The sequence below is a fragment of the Pagrus pagrus genome, assembly GCF_965226575.1.
Source record: "Pagrus pagrus genome assembly, chromosome: 7".
In the NCBI taxonomy this organism is placed as follows: domain Eukaryota; kingdom Metazoa; phylum Chordata; class Actinopteri; order Spariformes; family Sparidae; genus Pagrus; species Pagrus pagrus.
In genome coordinates, this window is record NC_140191.1 from 12,175,544 (window position 1) to 12,200,692 (window position 25,149).

The following is a 25,149-nucleotide window of genomic DNA, read 5'->3' on the forward strand; positions in this document are numbered from 1 at the left end:
TGAGACAGTACAGTGCTTCGTTTTATTTCCCAACAATTTATATTCAGATTTTATACAAGTCTCAACTCAGCAGAGAGAAGAAAAAAAAATACAAAGCAACATAGAATTAATCTAAACCAAAAGAACATTTTTTAAACCAACAAGTGATACACACACACACAAACATGTCAAATACACTGATCCTGTTTCTGGTCAAAGGCAACTGACTTCTGCTGTTCTGTCCTGATGTATTGCAAGTGCTGTGTGTGTGTATGTGTATGTAGATATATATATATATATATATATACATACACACACACACACACACACACACGTGCACACACACACATACAGTGACAGTCCACCTGTTGGACTATTAAGAACTGCAAGAATGGATGTCACACCTGTCATTTCCATCAGCCAGTGTGTTTCCGAATCCTTCATGTTGAGATTTAGTGACAAGAAAAGTTCCCATTAAGCTTTCCGGTTTTATTGTGGCGAGTGTATGTGACAAGAGAACACCAGTCACATCCTTTAATGTATCCGTTTGTCCGTCAAAGTGTCCATCTGTCCATCCGCCGTCTCCACGCCTCAGTGTCTTGTCTTCAGTTGGACTTGGACCAGATCTTCCCACTGCCACGCAGCCTGAGTGGGAAACAACCAGTAAGATACAGTGGATTGGTGCTTCGTTTGGGATTTATTAAAATAATGTTATGTGTTACTTTATGTTTTCTATCTACTTGCATTGCTAAGCCCGCGTATCAAGGATGCAACCTGGGCGCAAAAGTCTCTTTGTGTTCAAGTATTAACATCAGCATTTAGTTTTTTTGCACTGAAATTGATCTCGGTTTCTCTTTCTGCAAATTATAAAGAATTTGTGCAAAGAGCCCATCTCTAATAATAACTGCTGCACAATCAGTCCCCTCCTTTAAATAGCTTTATAAAGAAATGGTGTCAAAACTAATTTTAATTCGAGGATTGAGGTTAAGCTATCATTAATTTGGATTTCAAAACACTAAGTGGATCTTCATTTGAATGAAGTGCAGTGCTGAGTGATGAAAATTATAGGGCTCTATGCTTCATCAAAATGTGACAGGCAGCCAGAAAATAATCACTGCTTTCTGTTTGCGAGTGACAACATAAACAGCAGGCGAGCAGAGCATCTCCTCTGATCACTGAAGGGGGAAACAGTTCTTTCAGGAGGATAGCACGAGGGGCATTTGTGTATCCAGTGACATTTTACAATCCAGGACAGATGTGAAATTAGCCAACGGTAATTGGGCCGGATGGAAGCAAAACAGAAAGAGTCCCTGATAGCAGGGTTAGAACACGGCTCCACAACACCGATGTGCATCTGATAATAAAGCTACTTCATGCAGACACATGCACGCACTCGCACACAGACAAACCACTTACACTAGCAGCTGGCTTTTTATCATTTATTGGGGGAAAAAAATGGAAACATAGCTGATTTTGTGTTGAATTAACTTTGCACTCTACGAGAACATTGGACTAATGGCTTTAATTCAGTGTTTAAATTCAAGTCTTCTTAGAGCTTCGGTTATAGCTAGGTAATTCCGTATTTATAAAGCACCTTTCACAAGCACATTTACAAAGTGCTTTACAGAACAAAAGAAGAAGCAGCAATAAAAGAAACTTAATGGAAAAAACCTCCACATGCTGCTTTTTCCAGTTTTGTGACATGTAGGAATAAATAGAACTTCTTGCTTGAAATTGAAAAAAATACAACATTTATTTAAGAGCGCACCAACTATTCTGAAGAAAACACTTTTCCAGTAAATTATTCTACACGGCCAAACGTGTTCAATTTCTGAAAGGTTTGGAAACTTTGGAAAAATGAATGCCATTTCTATGCAAAATGTTGATGGTTCATTTATATGAGAGCCGTCACCGCCAAGATGCTCAGAAAGCTTCATTCATGTGGACATGATGTGGCTCTCACCCTCCCTGAGTGTCTCCTCCATTTAATCACAGTAAATCCTAAGGTGATGTCACAGTACTCACCCTTTCACCTTTGAGCTCTTTTTGCCTGGTTGTCGTGGTTCCTGAGAGGAGGCGGGGTCTCGTGGCTCTGCAGGCTGGTCTGCGTCCTGATTGGAGGCGGCTCCGGCAGGGGCGGGGCCTGATGACGGTGAGGCGGCGCTGGCCTTTAACGTTTTCTGTAGGTTTGAGACCTGAGGGAAGAGTGAATAAAGAAGAGATTAAAAATGAAAGATTAAAGATAAGGGATGGGTTACAGGGGAGCTTCACAGCTTTCAAGTCTGTTTTAAAACAATAGTGAGGTCCCCATATGAACATCGAAACAGGTTTTTTCTTTGTTTGGTGTAATTGTTCCTACTTTTCATAGTGGCACTGATACATCAGTATCTGTATATATGTTGTGTGATGTGCACCGATATGAAAAACTTTTTTTTTTTAGAAATGTATAAGGCAGAAAAAGATGCTTGGGGTATAAATTCCCAGCAAATCCCAGATGATTTGTTTGATAGCGACATTTGAGGAATCATTGCAAAAAAAGTAGTATATATACACAAGTATATCGACTGATATATCTATATCTGAATTTTTTTACTGCCTAATATCACTATCGGCATCAGCCGCAAAAATGGTTCATCAGTCGGGCTCCAATTAAGAGATTCCCTACTAATGCGCTTCCAATGTGAGTGATGGGACACGTAATCCACAGTCTGAGTAATAATGTACCAAAGAGTTTATATGACTCTAATACGAGACTTCAGCAGTGTAAAAAAAATCCAACTAAAATATGGCTTTTGTATTTATGGGGAAAGCGTACAAGCAGAATTCATTTCCAGGTCTAGTCGCCCCTGGTGAAATCTGTAAATATGTATTTTCCCATCGGTCTCCATTCAAGCAGCAATTGAACATTATTTAGTCAGCGTTGAGTATGAAAGACAGACTGATGTAAAAAGGAAAAAAGAAAATGAAAACCAGCGTAACATTGTCACTGACCTTCAGGCCGCTTTCAACTGTTCCCTGTTTTTCGACGCAATCAACTATTTTTTGCAGGTTTATCCACATTTAAGAATCCTGCATATAGATGCTAACTTTGATGTGAAATGGTTTGAATAAAGGCTTGAACACACTACACGTCAGATCACAGTTGTGCTCACACTACACAACTTTTTGTGTGAGCCTTACAGTTGTGATTTTCACACTACATGAATGATCAGCAACACGGGGTCATACACGACAAGATCACACATGCGAGACGTGTCATGGGAATGAAGTGATCCAAACAGTCCAGGTTGTTTGAGCCCTGATTTGCAGATAATAAAAAAAAAAGTACGAAAAAGAAAATAATGTGGGTGAGAGGATGGATTATGATGCGCTAACAGCAAGATTTTTTTTTCACTGAAAACACATGACTGCTTGCTTGTATTATGGTTTAGCAAGGACTCAAGGTTACACATACCGAAACACACGTGTGTATGTATTATGATAAACTATAGGCTATTGTTGTGTCCACTCCATAGGAAATAGATACCAGATGAGGCTGGGATGAGGTTCGTTTCCAGTGTTCATTGCTGGGCTGCAGCTGAATTGGACTGAATTTCAGAGACACTAAGACAGTAAGACAGTAACCTTGCATGTATTCACAGAATGAGGACTGAGTTGTGTCTCCCATCACTTCTGTCCGATACAGCACACAGTAAGAAGGGATCTCTTCACAGCCAATATCACCAGGAGGTATGATTACAGCGAGCAAAACCTGTTTCAGTGTTCATACGGGAACCTGACTATTGTTTTCAGACGGAGGAACTGTGAACCTATACTTTAAAGTTAGATTTATGAACCCAGAGCTGCATGAGTTTGCCCTCAAACAAGATTCAAAAACAGGAAATATGCAGTCAGGGGGAAACTAAAATACCACGAGAAGCTGGAAGCATAAAAACAGAGATGTAGTTGAGGGAACAGTTGCATTTTCTGGGTGGAAAGAGTGAGAGCACTGTAGGCAGAAGGGATGAGGGACTAACCTCTGTTTCCACTTGGACTTTGACCTTTAACTGGCTCTCTCTGTATTGGTTTGCCCTCGAGACCTGCTCCTCAATACCACACAGCACCGCCTCGCACCCTGTACACCTGAGAGAGGAGACAGGCACAGAGGGAGGCAGAAAGCAGATTGTTAGGAGCTGGGAAAACAGATAATTGAGACATAAATCTAAAGTGTGTGCACAGACACACAGAGGTGATACTGACCACTCTTGCAGCGTGTTGATTATGTTTGGGAGCTCGTTGGGGCCCAGGTCACGACCCACGCTGCAGTCCACCTCCACCTGCTGGTTCCTCTGGTCCAGTTTGCCCTGAATGATGTCACAGTAAACGGCCTCAATCAGCAGGTCCTCCAGCTCCCGCACATTCTTCAGCTCAAGCTGCTGTAGGAGCAGCGAGTACGGCAGGCACTGAGGGGAAAAACAGAAACCTTAATCTCCCTATTCTCTTCTATTTTAACCAAGGTATGCAGGCAGATAATTTGAATTTAACGGTTTGATGGAAAATGACAAAGAAATGTTACAGTGAATTTGCCAGTTTGTCTAAATGTCACAGCCAGGGGAAGATGAAAGGAGTGTTTGGACAATCTAACAATCCTCCACTGGGCAATTATGGAGTTCAAGCCTACATACATTGAAAGCAGTGACATATTAGGGAGAAAAACCAGGGCAAAAGTGAAAGGAGCAATGGTAGTGGAAAGTAACAGAGCTAGTGAGAATAATGAATCAATTATTTATCATCAGGAGCAGAGAAAGAAAAGGGCATAAGCAGTGTGGTGACCAGGTCTCTCTTGAGAAAAAGACAAGTTTCTCAATGACATAACCTGTCTAAATAAAGGTTAAATATAGCAAAAAAATGGTTGAAAGGTGCAAATGAGAGAAACATAACTTTTAATACTATCTCATGCATAGGAGCGAGACGGGTTAGATGTCTAAAATGACATGAAAAGTAGTGGCTGTGCTAATAACTTTTTGTTAAGACCAAAAGGCTTGTGATTCTAATTTAGCCGATATAAAAACAGCCACAAGCTTAAAGTTACAGCCAACCTCACATGAACTTTTTGAACAAAACAGCAAAGCCATATCTAAAAGCAGAATTGTTAATACATCATTAATATTTGTATTATGAAGCCTACAGCTAATATGAAGACTGCAGAAATTAGATTTATTTTCTATTTTTGAGACAAATAAAACACTTCAATTAATCTTCACTTTTGAACAATGTAAACCAACAATGAACCGGTACCTTGAGGTTGGACGCCAGGCTGATGATGGACAGATGGCGGAGTTTGTTTCTCTGTGCGGGGGTCAACTCGGGAAGAGAGGCTGCTCTCTCTACAGCGGCAGACAGGAACATAAGAAAAAAAATAAGTCATGATGGGGAAAATATACCAGAGCAGTGTGTAAGTGTCACTTTGCTGAGGGTCAGACGGTCACACGTAATCGTAGCACTACTTATTACTTTGAAGTGTAATATGACGTTGAGACATGCAGGGGAGTGTGAAGCTGTTTAAGCAGTCAGAGAACAGGGTCGGGAGGAAGTCGGGAGAAAGTCGGTCTCCAGCGACCGTGTCTCCGTGCTGCCATGCTCCCCTGGTGACAGGACTCACACCCTCAGAGACAGCAGCTCTGACAGCTCCTCTAAGGGCTCCACTACACAGCTCTGTGAAAGTAAATGTGCTCCCTGTCGGCGTGACTCGAAAGGGAAGGGAACAATAAAGTAGGCTACATTCTTTTTCCAGGCTATTGGTTGATATTCAGCATAAATTTAGACATAATTAACATTCCACTTCTTGTTACAGCTTCCCGACGAAGTACACAGACAGCAAATTAAGTCACAACAGATTCGTTTATTGTTCATTTGCGCCAGCGCTGCTGTGAAACAGACAATCATCAGCCAATCGGAACGCTTGATGAAAAGTGGCCCAAACAGATAAAAGCACTCTAGTAATTTTGTCTGTGAATAACCTGCCTGCGGTGTCTCAGGTGAGGGAGTTTAAGCTGCTGTGTCAAGGTGCCTGCCTCGCAGCAAGGAAATACGGCTCATAATAAAAGAGTTGCCGGGCTGCCCTATTACTTATTTACACTGTGCTGCCACTGCAAATACCTTTGTAGTCGCAGTAGGTTCCATAGGCAAAGAGGTTGAGGAGCTGGTACACTGGTGCATGAGGGCCATTCTCCAGCTGTGGGAAGGGAAGATGAGGGGAAAAGAGAAAATGATGTGGCAGAACACAGAAGTAATGAGACTCGCTACATAAAAACTGTGCAACTATATTTTTGTCTTTGCAATGAGCAACTCTGAAGAGAGGTCTTTAATGAGTGAGAGAGACAGAGAGACAGACCAAATGAGGACCTGACTTCTTATATTCAGACTGGATTTATCTGAGGCTACATCACCACTAATACGTCTTTGTTTTAAAATGCATAACTTCGCTACGTTTACGCCTGCCGTCCACACTACTCTGGCGATTAAGGACCCCTAAAACTGAGACTTTTAGAAACACTGCTGGCCCTGTTTTAGTGTTTAACTCCGGACAGGCAGAAACAGAGACATTTGGAAAAAATGTCACTGGCACCTACATCAGTCACAAGGTGCCCTTCCCTGATTTGTCACGCACCTAACAAGTTGCCCATTTCCAGAAGAAAACAACAGCAGACATCAGACTTGACTACTAGTGTTTAATTCAACATTGATAATGAAATACAGGCATTGCTGACCTATTTGTCTATACTAGCAGCTGTCATGCAGTTTAATTTTGCATTTTATAATGCCACTACTGCCTACATGCAACAGTTTCAGTGTCCAGCTGAGTTTAATTTTGCCAAAAGCAGTCACGTTTCGCTGCTTCATTATTTTTGTCCTGTTTTCAGAGAAAATATCTCTAGCCTCTGTACCAGCCCTAGTACCTGTTACATATTAGGAAGTAAAAATAAGAGTAAGTACAGAAGTGCAAGCCCAGCCCGCTGTCTGTGCATGGTCATATGTTATGCGCTTTCATGCGTGTTAGTGTGGATGGAGAGTAGATCTGAAAGGGTGCTAAAATGCTTGTATAGATGGAGATCATCTATTTTTATTAAAACTCCTTTATTTTAAAAAGGAAACCTATTCCTGTGGATGTAGCCTGAGAAGAGATGCTTTTTCACCTGCATTAGGGGTGGGCATCTGGCCAAAAAAAGAATAGCATGATCTATTTAATCACAATCACAATTAATGATCTAAATTGCCATCTTATTTCTCAGTTTTAAAATACCCTGTACACTAACAGTCAAACAAGAAAAAAACAAATCTAGTTTCTCTATTTTCACCATTAAAACACAGTATTTCATTAAAGATTGGTCTTTTTTAGCACAAGCTCCTCATCATCCATGTTGCTATAACTCACATTGCATGATTTACAATACATTACACACTGAAGGTTAGAAACAGAAGTAAGAGGACATTAAATACTGCAATCTCTATGTGGACGCCTTTAAGATCGATCACAATCTAAAATTGCCAGATTGCCCACCACTACCCGGCTTCAGTATCTGTTTTCAGTGATTCTTTCTGATCAGACTTCAGGTCCCTGATTGATATTCAAACAGTGAATCACTTCCACAGTGTTTCCCTATGGCTGACACATAGCTATTAGCAGATGTCTTCAAGATTGTATATGTTAATGTAAGTGTTTTGCCTTGTGGATTATGTTTCAAATGGCTTTAATTCTTGCTGTACAGTAAACACCTGGTGGGGAAATCCACTGGGTTTAGCAAAAATAACTACCACGGTGCAAAATTTTGTGTCGCCTCAATTTTTTCCCATTTACATGTAAATGAGATGATATGATTTCTACAAATGCCAAGCTAATTTGACAAGTGTCAGTGATGCAGTGAAGAGCAAAAGAAAATGTTCTCTGTTGTTAAGCCACTAATATTGTTTGCAAAGAACACACTTCCAAGCATTTATTCGTCCCCCAAGAGGAAGGTCAAATGTCAGAAAATATAAATAGCAAAATGTTGTGGGAGATTTTTCATACATCTTTAAAAAGTCCTCTGACTAGAATACTGCCGTAAACATATAAAAAAATAATATGACAGGCCTACTTGCAAGTATTATTGTCTGTTTCATTCATATTTTACAGGACTGGAACTGCTGTGAGCCATTAAAAGTCAAGACACCACTGAGGCAAACAGAGAGGTAAAGCTTCGTGTTTTAATAACAGGCTGTTGTATTGTTGCTCTTTTGTCTACGGGAACTTTATAATGCGTCTTTTTAATTTGCTGTTGTATTCTTTACTGCGGCTACTGAAGTATTTTCATTGTCTGGACCATTAAGACATTTCTCTCACTGTTTCTGTCTCACAATTTCGACCCGGCTAGTGTTTCTCTACCTCTCTCTCTCTGTGTTTATCCAATAAAACAGTGCAGCAGATTTTACACCTGCTATTCTCAGATGTTAAATTTTCTACTCAATGTCCTCTGATACCATTCTTCTACAGTGCTGCTTGTTTTCCATTTTACCTGAAAAAACCTTGGTGTGCTCTTTTAGCAAATAAGGACAAATGCAATTTGACTGTTCGGTGCATAAAAAAGGGACACAAATCCTTTGGAAATATCCCACCAGCTCTGCATCCTTTCTAGGGCTTTAAGAATGGAACAATGGTGCTGCACAATCCTGCGGTACTGTAACAGCAGCATTTCACATCCAAAATGGGGTGTTAGCTGTGCAAGTTTAACATACAACATACGTAATAGGTTCCGGATGTACTTCCTCATTGTGCCCAGGAGTTATATACGTAGATGAGAGTTGAGTTGCAACTTAGATTACATAATTGGTGCACAAATGTAGACGCTTTAACTTCCACTTGCATAGATGATAAATTTGGTCCAGTGGTTTGAAAATACACTTGTGTTGATGCTGCACTAACAATGTGGTTGCATGCATCGCTGACCCCTCTGATCAGATTCTCCAGGTGTCTGGGATACATTAACACTTGTGAGATTAACTGTCGAGTCGTAATTAAGACCGTTTTCTCCATGCCAGGTCTGAAAAGGTCCCAAAAGACAAAAAGGGTGAAGAAGATAAAGTGCAGGAGAGTGTGTTTACCTCTCTGACATTAGGCAGCTCCAGGATGTCAGAGAAGACGTAGAGGCCTGGGGTCTCCAGCAGGGAGCTGACAGCCTGGGCCAGTGCTGAGCCTGACAGAGACAGGAGCTGCTCCACCTCCATCTGATGCCAAGGGAAACACAGGTAACAGAGACAAGGTTAGCAGGTTGAACAAAAGAACTACAGAGAGAAGCATGAAAGCATCAGAGCCATGTAAAAAGGAAAAAAGGAAATAACCTCCCTGTAACCGCCGTGGCTCTGCCACTTTATATAATGGGGGAGGAAAATGTGATCGAGAGACATCGTGTCACAATCTTCCATAAATACTTAATATCAAAGCTCTATTAATGAACATGAAACTCGAAACATAGTCCAGCAGCTACTTGTGGTCTGTCGAGAGGACACAGAATTGAACGAACAATGCTCCCTTTTCATTTAACGTCCAACTGCCAAGTGCTCTTGACCAAAGCACTTAACCCTCAAATTACCTGGAGAGCTACAGAGATAGTGGAAGAGTAGCTGCACTAGGTAGCACCAATACGGGCAAGAAGTGTAATGAATGTGAAGCAGGGCATGTATATTCATCAAAACCCATTCCCGGCATAGAGACGATGCAAATGCACTTTGGGCTGAGGGCAACACCAGAATAATTACCTCAGTAGTGAAAGAAATCTGCCTTTGCCTCCAGCAGATACTTCTTCAGAAAATGAATCCCAGCAAAACAAAACAAAAAACAACACAGGAACATTTCCTGATGCATAACCACATGTCAGGTATCTAAACATTATCATGACTCTTGCTTTGTAATCGCTCTATGGTAACAATAGCACAGAATTGCCTTGTGAGGAGATGTCCTCTGGACTTTGAGGGATATTATAAGATCTTAATCCCAGATGATGCATCTTGAGACACAAGGGAAGTTCAGTCTTACATATACATGATAAAGTTAGTGCCGTTGCATCAGACTGGTTTTATTACCCGCGGCCATTTCCTAAAATTAATGCAACAGTGTGTCTGGATGCCTACTGCTGAGCAAAGACTAGTCTGACTGGTTCTTCTCATTAATCTCAGTCGGTGCTTATCGGTGCTGATGTATTGTATCATCCTAAATCTGATACATTTAGATGCAGACATGCACATCTTCCATATGTTGTCCCACTGGACCACCATCGAGCAGGTCTAAGAGCACATTCTCAGGCAAGCTGAACAGATGAGCGGGCATGTGTTGCATCCCAACAAATTAACCCACACTGTTTGAAAAACAGCATCTCTTTCATTTCAGGATTTTTTAAAAGTCAAATTGAGAGCCGAATGTGAGGCTGAATTGCTTCCATCTGTTTATGTCTATTGAATTTAAAAGGAGGACAGACCTGGCTGCATTTCAGTGAGAGATGGCTGGAGGAATATGTGGATCTGTTCAATATTCAGGGTGCAGCTGTTCAGATACAGAGTACCATGGTGACCATTGAGATACAAAATAAAACAATATATGACACATATATAGACTGAATCAGTGTGACATTGCTAACAACAGTAGTCACTTCTGCTAGACAACTGTCAGTTCATTTGCATTGCAGTGATATGTGGAATTGCCAGACTTACTTCTTTTGTCATTTTCAGCCCTGTAATGTTTAAAGATATATAGTAAAGCACGAGTATTTAATGAACTGTGCTGCTTTGCTAACATCTTGGATGTAATCTACCCAAAAGCGACATCTCCAACAAATACTGAAGACACTGCAGTATGGACAGTGACCATACTCATATATTTTAGGACTGCCCAAAAATACAATCATTTTGGGAAAACATCAGAGAAAGAAATGGAGAAAATTTTGGAAAAGGACATCCCCCTGGACACAGAGTTATTCTAATTGGAAGTATCACCCAACCATCTGTTTACCACGGAACAATGTTATATATGGGTGACATGCTGAGAGCGACAGTTTTTTGTAGTGCTGTGCTATATTTTTATTCTGTATTCTCTGTTTTTGTTTTTCTTTATTCATTATAATTATTATTATTGTTGTTATTATTCTTATGTACTTTAGTCGAGTCTCTTATCAAAAGAATTTCACAGAAGTGTACTTGTACAACCAGAGTGACATAATAAACATCTCAAATCTTAAATGATGAAACACATGACTGCTCAGCTACAACTAAAAGTGCACATATTAAAAGGATGACCCTCAGTTATTGACGGTAGGATTCTTGTGCCTTATTTTTTTTGCTTGTTTGTTTTTCAATCTAAAAAATATTTTTCTTTTGAACGTTTAATTTTTAAAAGTATAGTCTTTTCAGGTAGGTAACTGCATGTGTGCTCTCCCCTATGAGTATTCTTTCATCTATATGACAAGTGAAGCCCAATCTCAAGGTGATTTTCTTTTATGATGTTAATTGCCTGTTGATGTGAATCAATAGCAATAAAGTTAAAAAAAAAAGCGACATCTCACCAGTGGTCAGACTCACTGCCTGTTTTGGGTAAGCTCAAGTTATTGTTTTCTTTATTCTGTGGCCCAACGGGTTAATAAAGACTCCAAAGTAACAATGAGACTTGAAGCATCAAACATGGATTTTAGATTATCTAGATGCATACACTTATAAATACAAATAACATCCTTAAAAAAAGACTATTCTATTGTTTGTAAGCTTGTGCATGATGCAGGGGTTTTCCACCTGGAAGTTTTTGTGAACAAACACTGATAATTCCAAGGATCCCTAAGTGCAAAAGGACGCAATGTTACTTGTACTACTACTAATTGTCTTGTGATGCAGTAATGAGCTTAGATAATGAACACTGTTGTTGCACTGCACTCAATTCATTCTGCCTATTATTGTCATCAATGGCTAATTGTGTATAATGGCAGCAAAATGTCAACAAAAGTACTTACTTTTAGAAAAATTCTACTCGTGTCCTAATACCTACTGTTCTCTTTTGTACTAGTACAACAGGCACTGCATGCTCTATCCGATACATTTGTTTTGCTATTGTTCTTGCTCTATTGTTATGCATGCCTAAAGGTAGCTTTAGATCCAAAATAGAATTAGAGTGTCAAACAAAATAAAATATTTCATAAAATAATTTCTTTTAAAAAAAAGGTACAAGGCTACTAAAAGGAAAACAATTTAAATTGGGTTTGGCAGTGGTGTATATCAAACCCAAAACTCACTGAGGCAGCACTCACTTCAATAGCCTCTCAACTCTAATAAGCAGTTCATCCATCTTTCCCATAATCCTCTTCAACCAAAACGGACTTTAAGATCACTGCAAACCACTTCTGAGCTTTTACTGAAATGGAGTGCATCTTTGTAAATTAGTTTATTAGTGATGAATTCAGCATTTCTTCACATATGCGGTCAGATATGTGATGTTTTGTCAATGAGCAAGTCAACTTCATACGATCCAATAGCATTTAACTCAAATTCTCTCCATAAAGCACTGAGAAAAAAGTCTGATTCAACTACCTTATTCCTTGATCACCACTTCACATGACAGGTAAAGTATCCTTAATCGCCACTTTTTGGAGAGGCTTAATTTTTAATAATTTTAACATGCAAGTGAATGCTTGAAACAGTAAAGAGCTTTTATCTGACAGCAGCACTACCACAAGTCTCTGCCTATTACTTTTTGGAGTCTACATAGTAGTAACACTGCAAGGGTAGAAGCCGAGTACGTGTAAATACTTGTTTCTGCACTTTACTGAAAATATGTGTGTATTTATCGCCTTTTGTGTATATGTCCATTTCAGCAGGTTTATTTTGGTCAGTATTTATTTATTTATTATCATTATATTTCTTTTTGGTCATTTTGGTTAGTATTTTTCTGAAGTAGTGTTCCTCAAAACATTTGCAGTCACAGCCATAACAAAGTTGAATGTTGTTTACTCCCCAAATACTCTTTTCTTTTTATTTGTTTTTTTGTGCTGGGTTGCCTGTATTGTGTATTTTGGTGTTGATGCCTGGATTTTCTAGTTTGCTGTGTGGATGCCTATTTCTGTGCTCAGATGCCTCTTTTTGTGCAACTTAATGTGAAGCCCTTTTAATTTCCTTGTACACTGTAATGACTATCTATCTATCTATCTATCTATCTATAGTGAGCAACTGTTTCACCCGCAAATCTCGAGACAGAGGAGTTAATTTACAAAAGGTTGATTGATCAATTTATTGTTCAAATCATTTACAATGCTAAAATAAGAAACATTACGTTAGGAGTTGCTGCTTTTCTCTCTATTATAGACTTTTGAAAGTAAATGTTCTAAAGCAAATTTATTTGGGTTTTTAGACTGTTTCAACCTGAAGATGTCTTTTTGATCTCTGGGAATTTGGATGACATATTTCAGGTTTTTGACTGATTATTTATGAACTTAATGGTTAATCAAATATATAAAGACAACCGACATATGAAACCGTAACAAATATATGTAATTGCTAATAATAGTTGATAATTGTTAATCCATATGTATATCATTCATACATATTCTCCTTTTTAAAAAAAAGACAGGAAGAAAGAAAGAAAAGGATACAAATAACAGGGACTTCCACTCTGACATTATCCAGAAACTTTCCCATACATTTTTCAGATTTTAATATCTTTAAAGTAGCAGTGCTTTCACTGGACTGTGACATCGCAATAATCTAATCACCACTGCCTACATGCAGTTAACACCCTCACATAAAGTTTTACCATTTTAATTTCCTTCATGTAGCTTTAAGGTTATTAAAGTCATCTTTTCCCAGACAGTTTGACATTATTATATAATGTATATTTTCTATCAGCCTGTCTCAACCCTTTATTGGAGCTATGTGAAGTTTAAACTGAGTGAAATATTCACACTTAAGACCCCTTGTTTTTATGTTAACGTCAACCAATCTACAGGATATATTCTAAGTTTTGTCGTTTGCAATATCTGATCCCCTACAGACTGCAGGTTGTTATAGGGTTAAGAAATTACAGCCAGGCTTGCTCAGCCAAACTCTCTGCCTGTGTATTAAAGTTAACGTTAGCTCCACAGCTAAATTACCAGGCTAACATTAAAGCTAATGATCTTATGCATCAACAGACATCAATGTCAAAGCAAGATAAAGTGCTCAGCGCACAAAACATATACATCGTTACAGGAACGAGACTATTTTCATAACAGTTCTCATTAAAATCTATGTTAGCGTGCTCGGTTATTATTCAAGCTCAATGTGTCATGCTAGCTCGGTTGCTAACGGCTAACGAACCGCAAGGCTTCGCTAACCCGTTGACGTTAGGCCTCAGTCCATTTTAAGCCTTTCTACTGATTTAAATCATACCACTAACTGCACGAATAACCGGTAAATACAACATGCACGTAAATGTTCCCACAAAAGAGTTAAAATAAGGCTGAATGTGTCCAAATTTACCTTGTTGTGTTGGTTTCTAGTAGACAGCTTCTCGGTTGATGAGTTCCGTCGTCAGCACAATCACGCACGACAACAAAGGAACGTAACATTTGATTGGACAGTACAACAAAGTGGGCGGGACATATCTAGCTGTCGATCAGCATCTTTCTCAGGGGCTCAGGGAGAACAGCGTCATCTAGCGGTGAGGTGATTTACACCACCTGGGACTGTAAATATCAATATGTTCATCACGCAGCAGCTCACAAACTGAAGGTCAGAAGTCCTCAAATAACTCAGAGGAGGCCACAAAAACGATTAAAGGGAGGACTTCTGTCTTCTGTCTTGTCTTTTATATTGAAATAGCCTTTAATCCTTTAGAAAAAAATCCAAGGCGGCAAAATCACAAACCATATAAGGCCATCACATGTGGCAAGTGGTCAAAACAGAAATGTTGGCATCTACTTTTCTACTGTGTGTATTACAGGCTCCAGTTACATCAAAGACTGGTAAACTGATTAGTAGGCTGTATTGAGGTGTGTATTTCAAACTGCAGAAAACAAAAAGGTAAAACATGTTTAAGAAGACAATTTTATTGATGTACGTTTCGTCTCTAATGTCTGAAGGAGTGCATGGAAGAATTAAAACATAGACTTCACCTGTTAAGCCAGAGCAGATATTTGCTCAGACCTGGTGACATATATACGTATACACATCTGAACAAATGTTCCCTTTATTATGATACATTATTCAAATAGACCTTGTAGTTGCAGAGACACACTCTCTTAAACATATGCATGTCATTTTCAAGCACAGACTCAAAATAGAGGCTAGTTTTTAACAGGTTAAAACAACACTAAAAGAAATCTAATCTGAAATAATTTACAGCTCCATTTTGAGTTGTAAATTTGCACAAATGTGACAATAATCATTCTTATGCCAAACGTCTAGGACACAGTGACAGCATTCATTAAACATTACAAAATGAAGGCATTTTTTCTCTAGTCAGACCTGGATGATCTAACATAACACTATTAATTAATAGTAAATGGACACACTTCAAATATTGTCACCTGATTGTCATTGTCAATCAGAATCTGAATCACAAATACTTAATTGATCCCTGAAGGCAAATTATAATGTTACAGTTGGTCTTTCTAGAACGGAAATGTCACACCATTGAGAGATTTTATTAAGATATAAATATAGAAGACAATAAGAAATAAGAGTGAGTAAAAATAAAATATACAAATAATAGAATAAAATAGAAACGTCCTTGTCTAAAATCAGTGCAATGCTACAATATATCTTATCTTTTAAAGGAATGTTTTTCCTTTCAGAATATCTCAACATGCAAACAAATACAGCAGCAGATCAAGACTTGATCTGAGAGTCTGAGATCGATTGCTTGCTCTCCTCGCACACACCTGGGGAATTCGCAGAATTTTCCTCATCAGACTCAAGCTGTTGCTGAGGTAATATCATTATATAATTCTTGTGATTATTCCTCCCCATTTTAAGAGGCGTAACAGTTGTCTAAAGAGACACAGTCCTCTCCGTGTTCTTCTCCTGACTGGTTATACTTGTTATCTGACTCTCAGCTCCACTGATAATATCTTTTACAGAGGGAGAGAGGAGGAGCAGGCTATAGACTGGGTAAGCTTCAAATAACTACTGTGAACATTTCTGACAACTGTGGACAACAGACTCACCTCGCTCCAGCCCTTGCTTCAATGATGAAATGTTTAAACTCTGTTGTGTGTCTTCTGAAAACACATTCATCATTTCTTTAGATGTTATTTGATTTATACTTGCTGTACGTATCAGCATGGTAAAACAGGCAGCTTATTTTTCTTTTGGTGGTTTAGTTTCCTCCTGGACAGTTTATTCAATATCATAAATATGTTAAACTTTAAACTGTCAACTTTAATACGAAACGTAAATGAATAAATGATTTAATGCATTAAATATTAAAATTAGATGGTACTTGTGCTTGTGCAAAGTCATGTTGTCCACACATCTCCGGTCTGCTTCATTCTCTACGTGTACATCAGATAGGCGGATATAGAAAGGCTGATCACATCTACCAATTCTCCTGGCTTATTTTTCCAGAGCATCCTGAAGTTAAACACACACACAAACACACATTATTGACATAATATATTACCAAGTCTTAAACCCCTTAACCTTAAATAGTCCTTCAGAAGGTGGAACAAGCAAAATGTCCTCATTATTCCAGAAATGTGCTCACTCAAGCTCTAAAAGTCAAATCCAAACATACCCAAAACAAACACCTTCTCATCGTGGTTTTGATGGGAATAATCTTCAATTTTCGAACAAATCTTTTACTCTTTAAAGACACAATGTGTAATTTTTTATTGATATATAAACATAGAAGTACAAGGCAAATTCATACACATGACAGGCCATTCTCACAGCAGACACTTTAAATTCTCATAGAAAAATCGTATTTATTAGTCTAGAAGGCTAAGAGATCACACTGAACGTAGAGAACTAGCTGCTAACACATCGCTGAACTGGCTAGCGAGAGCTACAACTACAGGACAGTCTGTAGTCAGGTGTTCATGTGAGTGGCTCTGAAGGGAGGACGTGGGATTTTTTCAGTTTGGATACTTCCAAAATGTAACTTGCTTTCACTGGTTTCTACAGTCTTGCCAACCCCAGCTTTAACAATGTCAGTTTACAGATTAGGAACTGATGTGTGTAGTTCACATTCGGATCATGGATAGGCCTCGTTCATGGAAGACATTTTGATATTTTGATGGCTGAATTCCCTTTAGCTGCTTCACTTACATAGTGTCACACTGTCAGGGCTTACTGGAACACTTGAGCAGAACGGAGCTGTTTTCAGTGTTATCAGTGACAGCTGTGCTCCTCCTACAATGACAAGTCAAAATGTCTCCTCAGAAAAAGACCTAATGCAGCCTTAAATCTACCTTCTAATCTCCAAACTCTGCCTTTGTAAAAGTAAAGCCGAGATAAAGTGACCTTGCCTTTGCTGAGATGTCTTTATGTTTCCTGTCTTTACACACACACACACACACACACACACACACACACACGTCTTAAGCTTTCTTCTCCAGACAGCACAAAGTAACCGACCCAATTAAGGGGAATGAGGAACACCTGTGCCGGTCAGCAGGGCTCCACAGACAAAGTGCTCATTTCTGTCTGTGAAGTCTGTTGATAGGGTGTGTTCAGTTCAGGCTCCCACACACACACAGAAACACACAAACATGCTGCTCCATAGAGTGCAGTATGATAAGATGGCTGCCCATCTCTGCACAGCTGTCTCTGCTCTTCAGCCAGTCCAGCTTGTCCCTGCTGAAGTGTTAACACGGCTCTCCGACATGAAGCCATCCTTCAGCGCACTCCCTGCCCTGCTTAACTGTTAATGAGAGCGAGGGCAAGATAAGAGGATAAGGGGGCAACACAGTAAATCAAAGGCAGCAGGAAATAAAGATCATGTACTGGTTTCATCTACACCCTGTCACCTGTCATTGAACAGCTCTGTCCTCTCACAGCTGCATGTATCGTTTTCGCTCTGAGGTAAGTTTTGAAGCCAGAGGTGAGGAGTGCAGGGCTGCATGTGGATAGGTGGATGGCGTATTAGCATGCTAATTTTCTAATTACCCCTAAACTTCAATAATTCGACCACCATGTTTCACTGTGGGTTTGATACACTGTGGTATCATTCTCTCTCCTGTTTGTCTCATTACACAGACCCTTCAGATACACTTGAATTCACCAGTAAATAGGCCTTTTCCCAGTCAAGTGTTTGGCCTTGTTTCACCTAATGAGAAGTGTATTAGAAACTGATACTCGTCCTCTGAGACCACTACAAGACGGCCTTCTTCTGACAGTACTTTTGCTGATTGGAGTCTTGCCTTCTTTATTTATCAAATTCTGTATCTGTGATCAAGTTGCTTTTCTAACTCTCAGAGGACGAAGCTCGATGTATTGATCTTCTGATGGTGTGGTCACTTTGGGTCTGCCAGATCGTGCTTTGGAAACAAGTGATACAGTTTCTTCAAATCATTTTAGAGTTACATTCGCTGCCCCCGATACTGCAGAAACCTGTAGTATTGCAATGTGTTTTGATGCAGAGAAAGGCCTTCTTTGCTTAGAATAACAATTTGACCTCTAACACTTTCACTTTCTCTCTGAATCCTCAAACTTTTGATCATCTCCAGGTTTACGTGACAATATCAGAGATGTTTTAATGTGGTCTTAGACTTTTAGACCCCACTGTATACATATATTTAAAGGAGACCTGTTATGCTTTTTAAATTTTTTGTGCAAATAAAAGATCCTAAAAGTTAAAAAGGTCAAAGTCCGCAGAAGCTCCTCTCTCCCACAGAAAACACTGCTCCTGAAACACCTTGTCAGTAGCCCCACCTTTAATTCTGTGACTTTGTGACATCACATTACATCACCGTGTCACACATTTGCATAATTTATACCTCGTGGTCAGTTTGGCATATAAGAACTGATTTAACACAGCTGCTCTGTTGTTGTTGGCAGTGCTGGCTCAGACGTGTGTGAGCTGACCAGTCAGAGGAGACCTCGTATTCAGGAGGAGGGTTCTTAAAGAGACAGGAGCTAAAACAGAGCGTTTCAGACAGAGGGTGAATACAGTGCCGCAACACTGGACAGTATGAGAAAACTGATGTGTTTTTGAGCATTAAAGCATGTAAACCTGTTCTAGCAGTAACCCAAAATAAAATGATGTATCTGAACATGATGTTGTTGATAACATTTCTGTACTTTGACTCAAGTAAGATTTTGAATGCAGAACTTTCACTTGTAATGGAGTATTTTTAAAGTGTGCCATTGCTGCTTTTTCCTAAGGATCTGAATACTTTGCCACTACTAATATTGTGTCTGTGTGCATAAGTGACAACATGAGAGACAAATAAACACTTGACCAAACTTCCAGCAGACATACATTATTATCTTTTGGGACTCGTAAATGTTATGAGGCTAAATTCTGGTCAAGCTCTCCAATCTCCTTTAACTCAACGTCTGCACTCTGTGCTACACCAGAGGATTAAAAATGGTGAATTGACAGCTAGCATGCTGCGGACTGTTTTGGGTCTAATCAGGCTCCCAGGGACCGAGGCAGGGCGTTGAGTGTTTGAGGAGTCAGACTGCTCTCCTGATGGTTATTGGCTTTTTGGCCTCCATCTGCGCCAGCCTCATACTGACTGTGCTCTGTGAGTATAAACACTGTCTTACAACCTCCCGAGTTCCCTGCCCTCCAGTCTGAGTGTGTTCATCTGCCCGTCTGTCTCTCTGTCTCACTCTGTTCCTACCTCTCACTGATTATTCTCTCTTTATTTCAGCTCAGTGTGCTTTTGGACACCTATAATTGGCAATAAAAAAGATAAAGCGCTCTCTCCAGTCCAGTGAGGGTCATGTAATAGAAAAAGCACAAAAGTCCATAATTGTGAAATATTTCTCCTGCAGGGCCAACAGTCTCTGGCAGCTCGGCCTGATAATGTGCTTGTGAGGACACTCTCTCATTTAAAACAAACACCACTGGGGATGTACGTGCTTGATCTATTACCACCACACACACACACACTCATACACACACATTCATAGACACACAGACAGAAGGTATTGAGCATGATTTTAGTACCTGAAAATGATGACTTGCAACTAGAGAAGGAATAAAAAGAAACACGTAACACTTTCCGTGACAACTGGATGTGTAACAGCGTAAGACTCTCGACAGAGAAAAAAATTGATTTCATTCTACTTTATGAATATTGCATACGAGACCAATTTTTATGTACTGTATCACTATAAATTGGCCAATATTCCTCGCAGTTAGGTGATGCTACTGTGGCTCAAGTAAGCTGAATGTTTAAGTGTTGTCACTTTATTTAGGCAGACTGCTTTTCATTTGCCATATCATGACACATTAACTGCACACTAAACCACATCTGCCACATGAAAAATATAGCTCATTTTATCAGTTCATTTATAAGATATAAAATATGTATAAGCACAATTTTAAAGTACGGTTCATAGCAGCGGTATATCTTGATGGTTTCTGTGAAATCTGTGTCACCCACATTTAACCTCACCACCGCACCTGCACCTGTGTGTTTACATCAGCAGTCTTGCCAGGAAACGGTGAGGTAATTAGTTTTATCGAGAAGAACCAATGCTTGTAATACACACTAACTGTGACCACAGCAAAACTCTTTAGAGGTTTGGGTAAAGTACACCGTTAATACTAAGTTGAACTAAAGACGGTAAAAGGCTTGACTTTCAGTTCCTCTGAACCTGACCAGTTTCAAACTCACCCTATCTCATATTTGTGTCTATGGCGGTGTCGTTTACTGAAAGCCTCATAGATATATATCTTTCATCGTCATTAATGACTTATATAAGATCAATTACTCTTCTTAGAAACCATTATTTCTTTCTTTAAATCATTAATAGGCAACAGCAAAGTAGTGACATAAACAGAGGAAACACAAATGTGGAAAAATATCTGGCAATGACACCAGAGAAAGTTTATGTTGTAAATGATCATTCTTAACAGCCGCGAGGGAGCTCATAGAAATGCAATTATTCCAGCAACAGCAGCAGTAAAATCTTACAGAGACTCACAGACTGTACAGAGGAGCATTATTGTTTGAAGAGGGAGGAATTAGTGGAGGGTGAGAAAACACAACAGTATGACAATTAAATTAGTTTTTGGGTGAACTTTGGTCCAGATTGAAATATCTCAACACCTATTGGATGGATTGCCATATGATCCCCCAGTATATCACGTAAACCCAACTATGTAATGTCATAAATGTAATAAAACACAATAAAAGCACTTGTGCCCTCATAGCCCTCAGTAGTGGCACATGATGCAGACACAGGACATGCGTGGGAATCTGAGTCTGTTGTTGGTGGCTGACCTCCAATAAACAGTTCAAGGACATGTTAGACATTTATTTATTACACCCACTGAATACAATAAAAACACATTTAAAACAGTCACCAGTCTTCATATTCTCTGCACAGAATTACAGGTCATTCTTTATTTTAGCTAGAAGTTAGTTGACATTTGCTATAGTCACGGCAAAATCAGACAGTGTTTGCGGTTTTTAAATGTTGCAATGTAGTTTTACTTTGCTGGCAAGGTTACAGGCATTTCATTAGCAGAGTTACAGCAATACTTTTCATGTGCAACTCAGGAACTGGTCTTTTGAAAGTGCAATTGGTTCTTGGTCTATCTGGATTCCTGGGTTTTTGTATCCATCCTTTGGTTCATGACTGAATGCCGAGCAACATTTCCCTCACTAATATAGTTGACTTGAACGTAACTTCAAATTGAAATACTCAACTAAAGTAAAAGTACCTCAAAATTACTCTTAAGTGCAGTACTTGAGTAAATGTACCCAGTTATAATTCACCATGGTCTAATAATAGAAGTAATACGATCTTTTACATAAAAGTAAAAGTAGAAATACCAAACTGAAAATGCTGCATTGCAAATATTGAATTAATAGGACAAAAGTATTATCTGCAAAATGCACTTAGGTATAAATAATAAAGGTTTAAACAATTATGCAGAATGGAGTTAAAATATTTAATTATTTTTATTGAGTCATTAGCTTGTAAGCAGAATTGTATCCTGTAGCTGGTTGAGGTGAAGCTGAACTTGACTACACATCTTTACAATAGCTGTCAAATACAGTATGTAAACAGTGTGATTCATTTCTTTCTTAACCAAGATGTTCAGTATAATATGATGCATTGTTATATAGTAGATTAAACCACCCACAAGAATATGAAATATAATCACATGGATCAGTGATAAGAATTCAACAGTATAAGATTTAATAATTGAGTACTGATAGAGGCCATTTTGCCCGTATAGTGAGGACTTTTACTTCTATACTTCAAGTACATTTAGCTGATAAAACTTCTGTATACTTCTTCCTTCACTGTATGTAGTACAATAGCAAAAATATTTCCTCTGACATTACAAAGAAGAAAAGTACACGTCAAAAGTGTCACAGATTTCTGCACTTGAACATTGAGTGCTTGAAATGTTCCTCATCTGACTTTTTCACACATCTCTCACTTTCTTTGTCATATTCACACACTAAATACCTTTGCTATGTTCAAGAGCAGGCCTGTTCCCAGGTGTCGGCTGCTCTGTGAACACCTGCAGGCTGACGTAGTTTTCTCTCTCATCCAGGGCTGTGATGCCCTTGTTAACACTCTTCCTCACTTTGTCTCTCTTTGCACTGTACCTCCTCTGGTCCCTAAAGGCTTTGGTATCTCCTCTACCAAGCAGCAATATTTCTCCTTGAAATTAAATTTGTCCCTGCTGGTTGATTTATCGAGGCACGTCCCCCTGCCTATAAAAACACTGCTGCAGTGCTGTAGCAAATGTGCTCAGAGAAGTTTAGTTAAACCTTCCTGTAAGAATCTCAGCTCTGCTGAAAAAGACTCTGCTGATCCAAACTGGAGCGTTCATCTTGTTGGCTCCATGTGGTGTATTTCTGTTTGTTGTTCTGGTGTTTCACTGTCAACTTGCCCTGTATTGAATAATCCGGGGTAGTTTCTTTACTCTGGAGCTCCACTGATCTGGATATGACAGATGCGTGATAGATGACAAAGAACATAGCGTGGGCATGTGAGTCAGAACGGAAGAATACCATTTTTAGAAATAGGTGGGAGAAAAACAGCAAGTAACTTCAACTTCTTGACATTAATTAAAAAAAACTAAAATTGGAACTGTGACAAGGTTGTGACGGCAAAGCAGCTGGGAGCTGTGTGTGTGCGTGGGTGTGTGTGTGCTGTGGGTGTGTGTGTGCTGTGTGTGTGGGTGAAAGATAATCTCTGAATTGAGGAGAGACTACACAGATTCAGGTGATAAGAATTTGTGATGATGTGCAACCACGAATTTTAGCTCAGCAGTCTCTGAAGTGGACACGGCGATAAAAACTAAATACTCCTCTGCTTTAATTAGTTTGGTCTGAATAACAAAACCTCATGAAGCAGAAGAGATGACACTGGCTGTGGGAATAAAGTGCCAAGAATGAAATAATAAATGGGACGTATACCAAAAAAAAAAAAAAAAAAAGAAAGGAAAAAAAACAGTTGACAGTCTGTTGGAGCAACAGAGTGGGCATCTGGTGTGTGTGAGTATGTGTGGTGTAGAGGTGATATTGTTGCAGATGCTCTATTAACGAAGAGAATACAAATAACTTTCCACCCACACACTGTGCAGATAAGTGCTGAGTCATACAAAAGAAACCTTTGCTCATGTTACAACAAATAATGCCCACCCACCATCAAATGTTTGTTTGTTATCGAAATTGGCGGGCCATCAATGTGAGATATGCCACCATGTGAGCTTACACGATTCGATGATCATGCGCACTTGTCAATTTGTGCAATCTGTACTTTTCACCCCGTTCTCTTTTTGTACACACGCTGCTCTATAAAATACCCAGAGATCAGAGAGAGGAAGCCAGAGTTTTTTGTTGCTCTACCGCTCAACGACAGACATGATGATGAAAGGTAAGACCACCTTACACAGTGTGTACAAGTGATGTCTCTGTGGGTCTGTTTGCTTGTGTTCTACCATTGTTTCTTCTCTCTGTCTCTTCAGGCCACGCCATCCTCTTTGTTCTCGTTGGCTTGTTGGTTTCTGAAGCCTACTCCCAGGCTCCAGACAAACCACAGGAAGACGTGACCTCTCTGAAGCTGGAGATAGAGCTTCTGAAGAATAGCTACAGACAGCTGTGTCAGAAATACACGGACGTGGCAGCCAACTGCTCAGTTCCAGGTACTGTACTTTCCTCTTCCTCATTCCAGCAGATGGATGATAGTTCACCATTTTTTAAATATATGTTCTGCATACTTTTTCTGCTTTTTTCTGTAAACTTTACCTCAGCTAACCAGGCGTTCTTTGTTTGCATTGTCCCTAAGCGTTCAAATGCACCGAGTGTCCCAGCCAGTGGCTTCATGTTGGAGAAAAGTGCTTCTTCATGAGCCCTGACAGGCAGGACTTTGCCACAAGTGAACAAAAGTGTCAAGAGATGGGGGGCCATCTTGCCATTTTGACCAACAAAGAAGAGCATGTGAGTGTTTTTCTGTGTATGGTGGATGCTTTTTTCCGTGTTTGAATTTATTTGTTTATTAACAAAAGACAGTGCGTTTTTAGGACGCCGTGGAAAAAGAAGGCCGAAGGATCGGAGGGTTATACACAAACTACTGGATTGGACTGTCGGACAATGAGACTGAAGGACTGTGGAAATGGGTGGACAACTCACCACTTGCAAGATCGTACGTATGAAATGGCTTAAACTTGACAAACACTTTAAGTACAGTAATGACTTTCCAGGCATGAACAAAATACACACACATAAGTGAGTGTTTGCATGTCCATGAATTGAAATTGAATGAAGGTTCAGTGACCAATAATATTGTGGGACACCTGCCTACAGCTTCAGGATGCATTGACAGACTAACAGTGAAGGATCAAAACCAGTGAATTCAACTTCAGACCTTAACAAATGTTTTTGGTGTGTAAGTCGACCTTGTTGTTCAGATGTAGTGAAAAGCAGAAGCGTCTGTTGAGCTTATTCGTTCCAATATGTGTTTGCACATTCAGACTTCTGATATTTCTATCAGTGACCGGCC

General features: G+C 39.4%; 2 protein-coding genes across 3 annotated transcripts in view; one reads left to right on the forward strand and one right to left on the reverse strand.

Annotated features, from left to right (window-relative positions):
* cops7a (COP9 constitutive photomorphogenic homolog subunit 7A) lies at positions 1–14,588 on the reverse strand. Of its 2 annotated transcripts, none has more exons than XM_084357462.1 (8): positions 14,482–14,588; positions 9,097–9,219; positions 6,118–6,193; positions 5,257–5,345; positions 4,219–4,421; positions 3,996–4,101; positions 2,013–2,174; positions 1–624 (listed from the first exon to the last, which is right to left on the reverse strand). In XM_084357462.1, the coding sequence occupies exons 2-8, from the start codon at positions 9,217–9,219 to the stop codon at positions 571–573; spliced, it is 813 nt and encodes a 270-aa protein (XP_084213588.1). In that variant the 5' UTR covers positions 14,482–14,588; the 3' UTR covers positions 1–570. The 2 variants fall into 2 exon arrangements, with proteins under 2 accessions (XP_084213588.1, XP_084213589.1); XM_084357463.1 differs by having other exon boundaries at positions 2,005–2,174.
* The window catches only part of cldc1 (C-type lectin domain containing 1), a 19,113-nt gene continuing 3,119 nt past the window's right edge, over positions 9,156–25,149 (forward strand). The window contains exons 1-5 of the mRNA XM_084357465.1: positions 9,156–9,240; positions 23,958–24,024; positions 24,116–24,292; positions 24,436–24,587; positions 24,671–24,792. Of these exons, the coding sequence (XP_084213591.1) occupies positions 9,223–9,240; positions 23,958–24,024; positions 24,116–24,292; positions 24,436–24,587; positions 24,671–24,792 (536 nt within the window). The 5' untranslated portion in view covers positions 9,156–9,222. The remainder of the gene's footprint in view (positions 9,241–23,957; positions 24,025–24,115; positions 24,293–24,435; positions 24,588–24,670; positions 24,793–25,149) is intronic.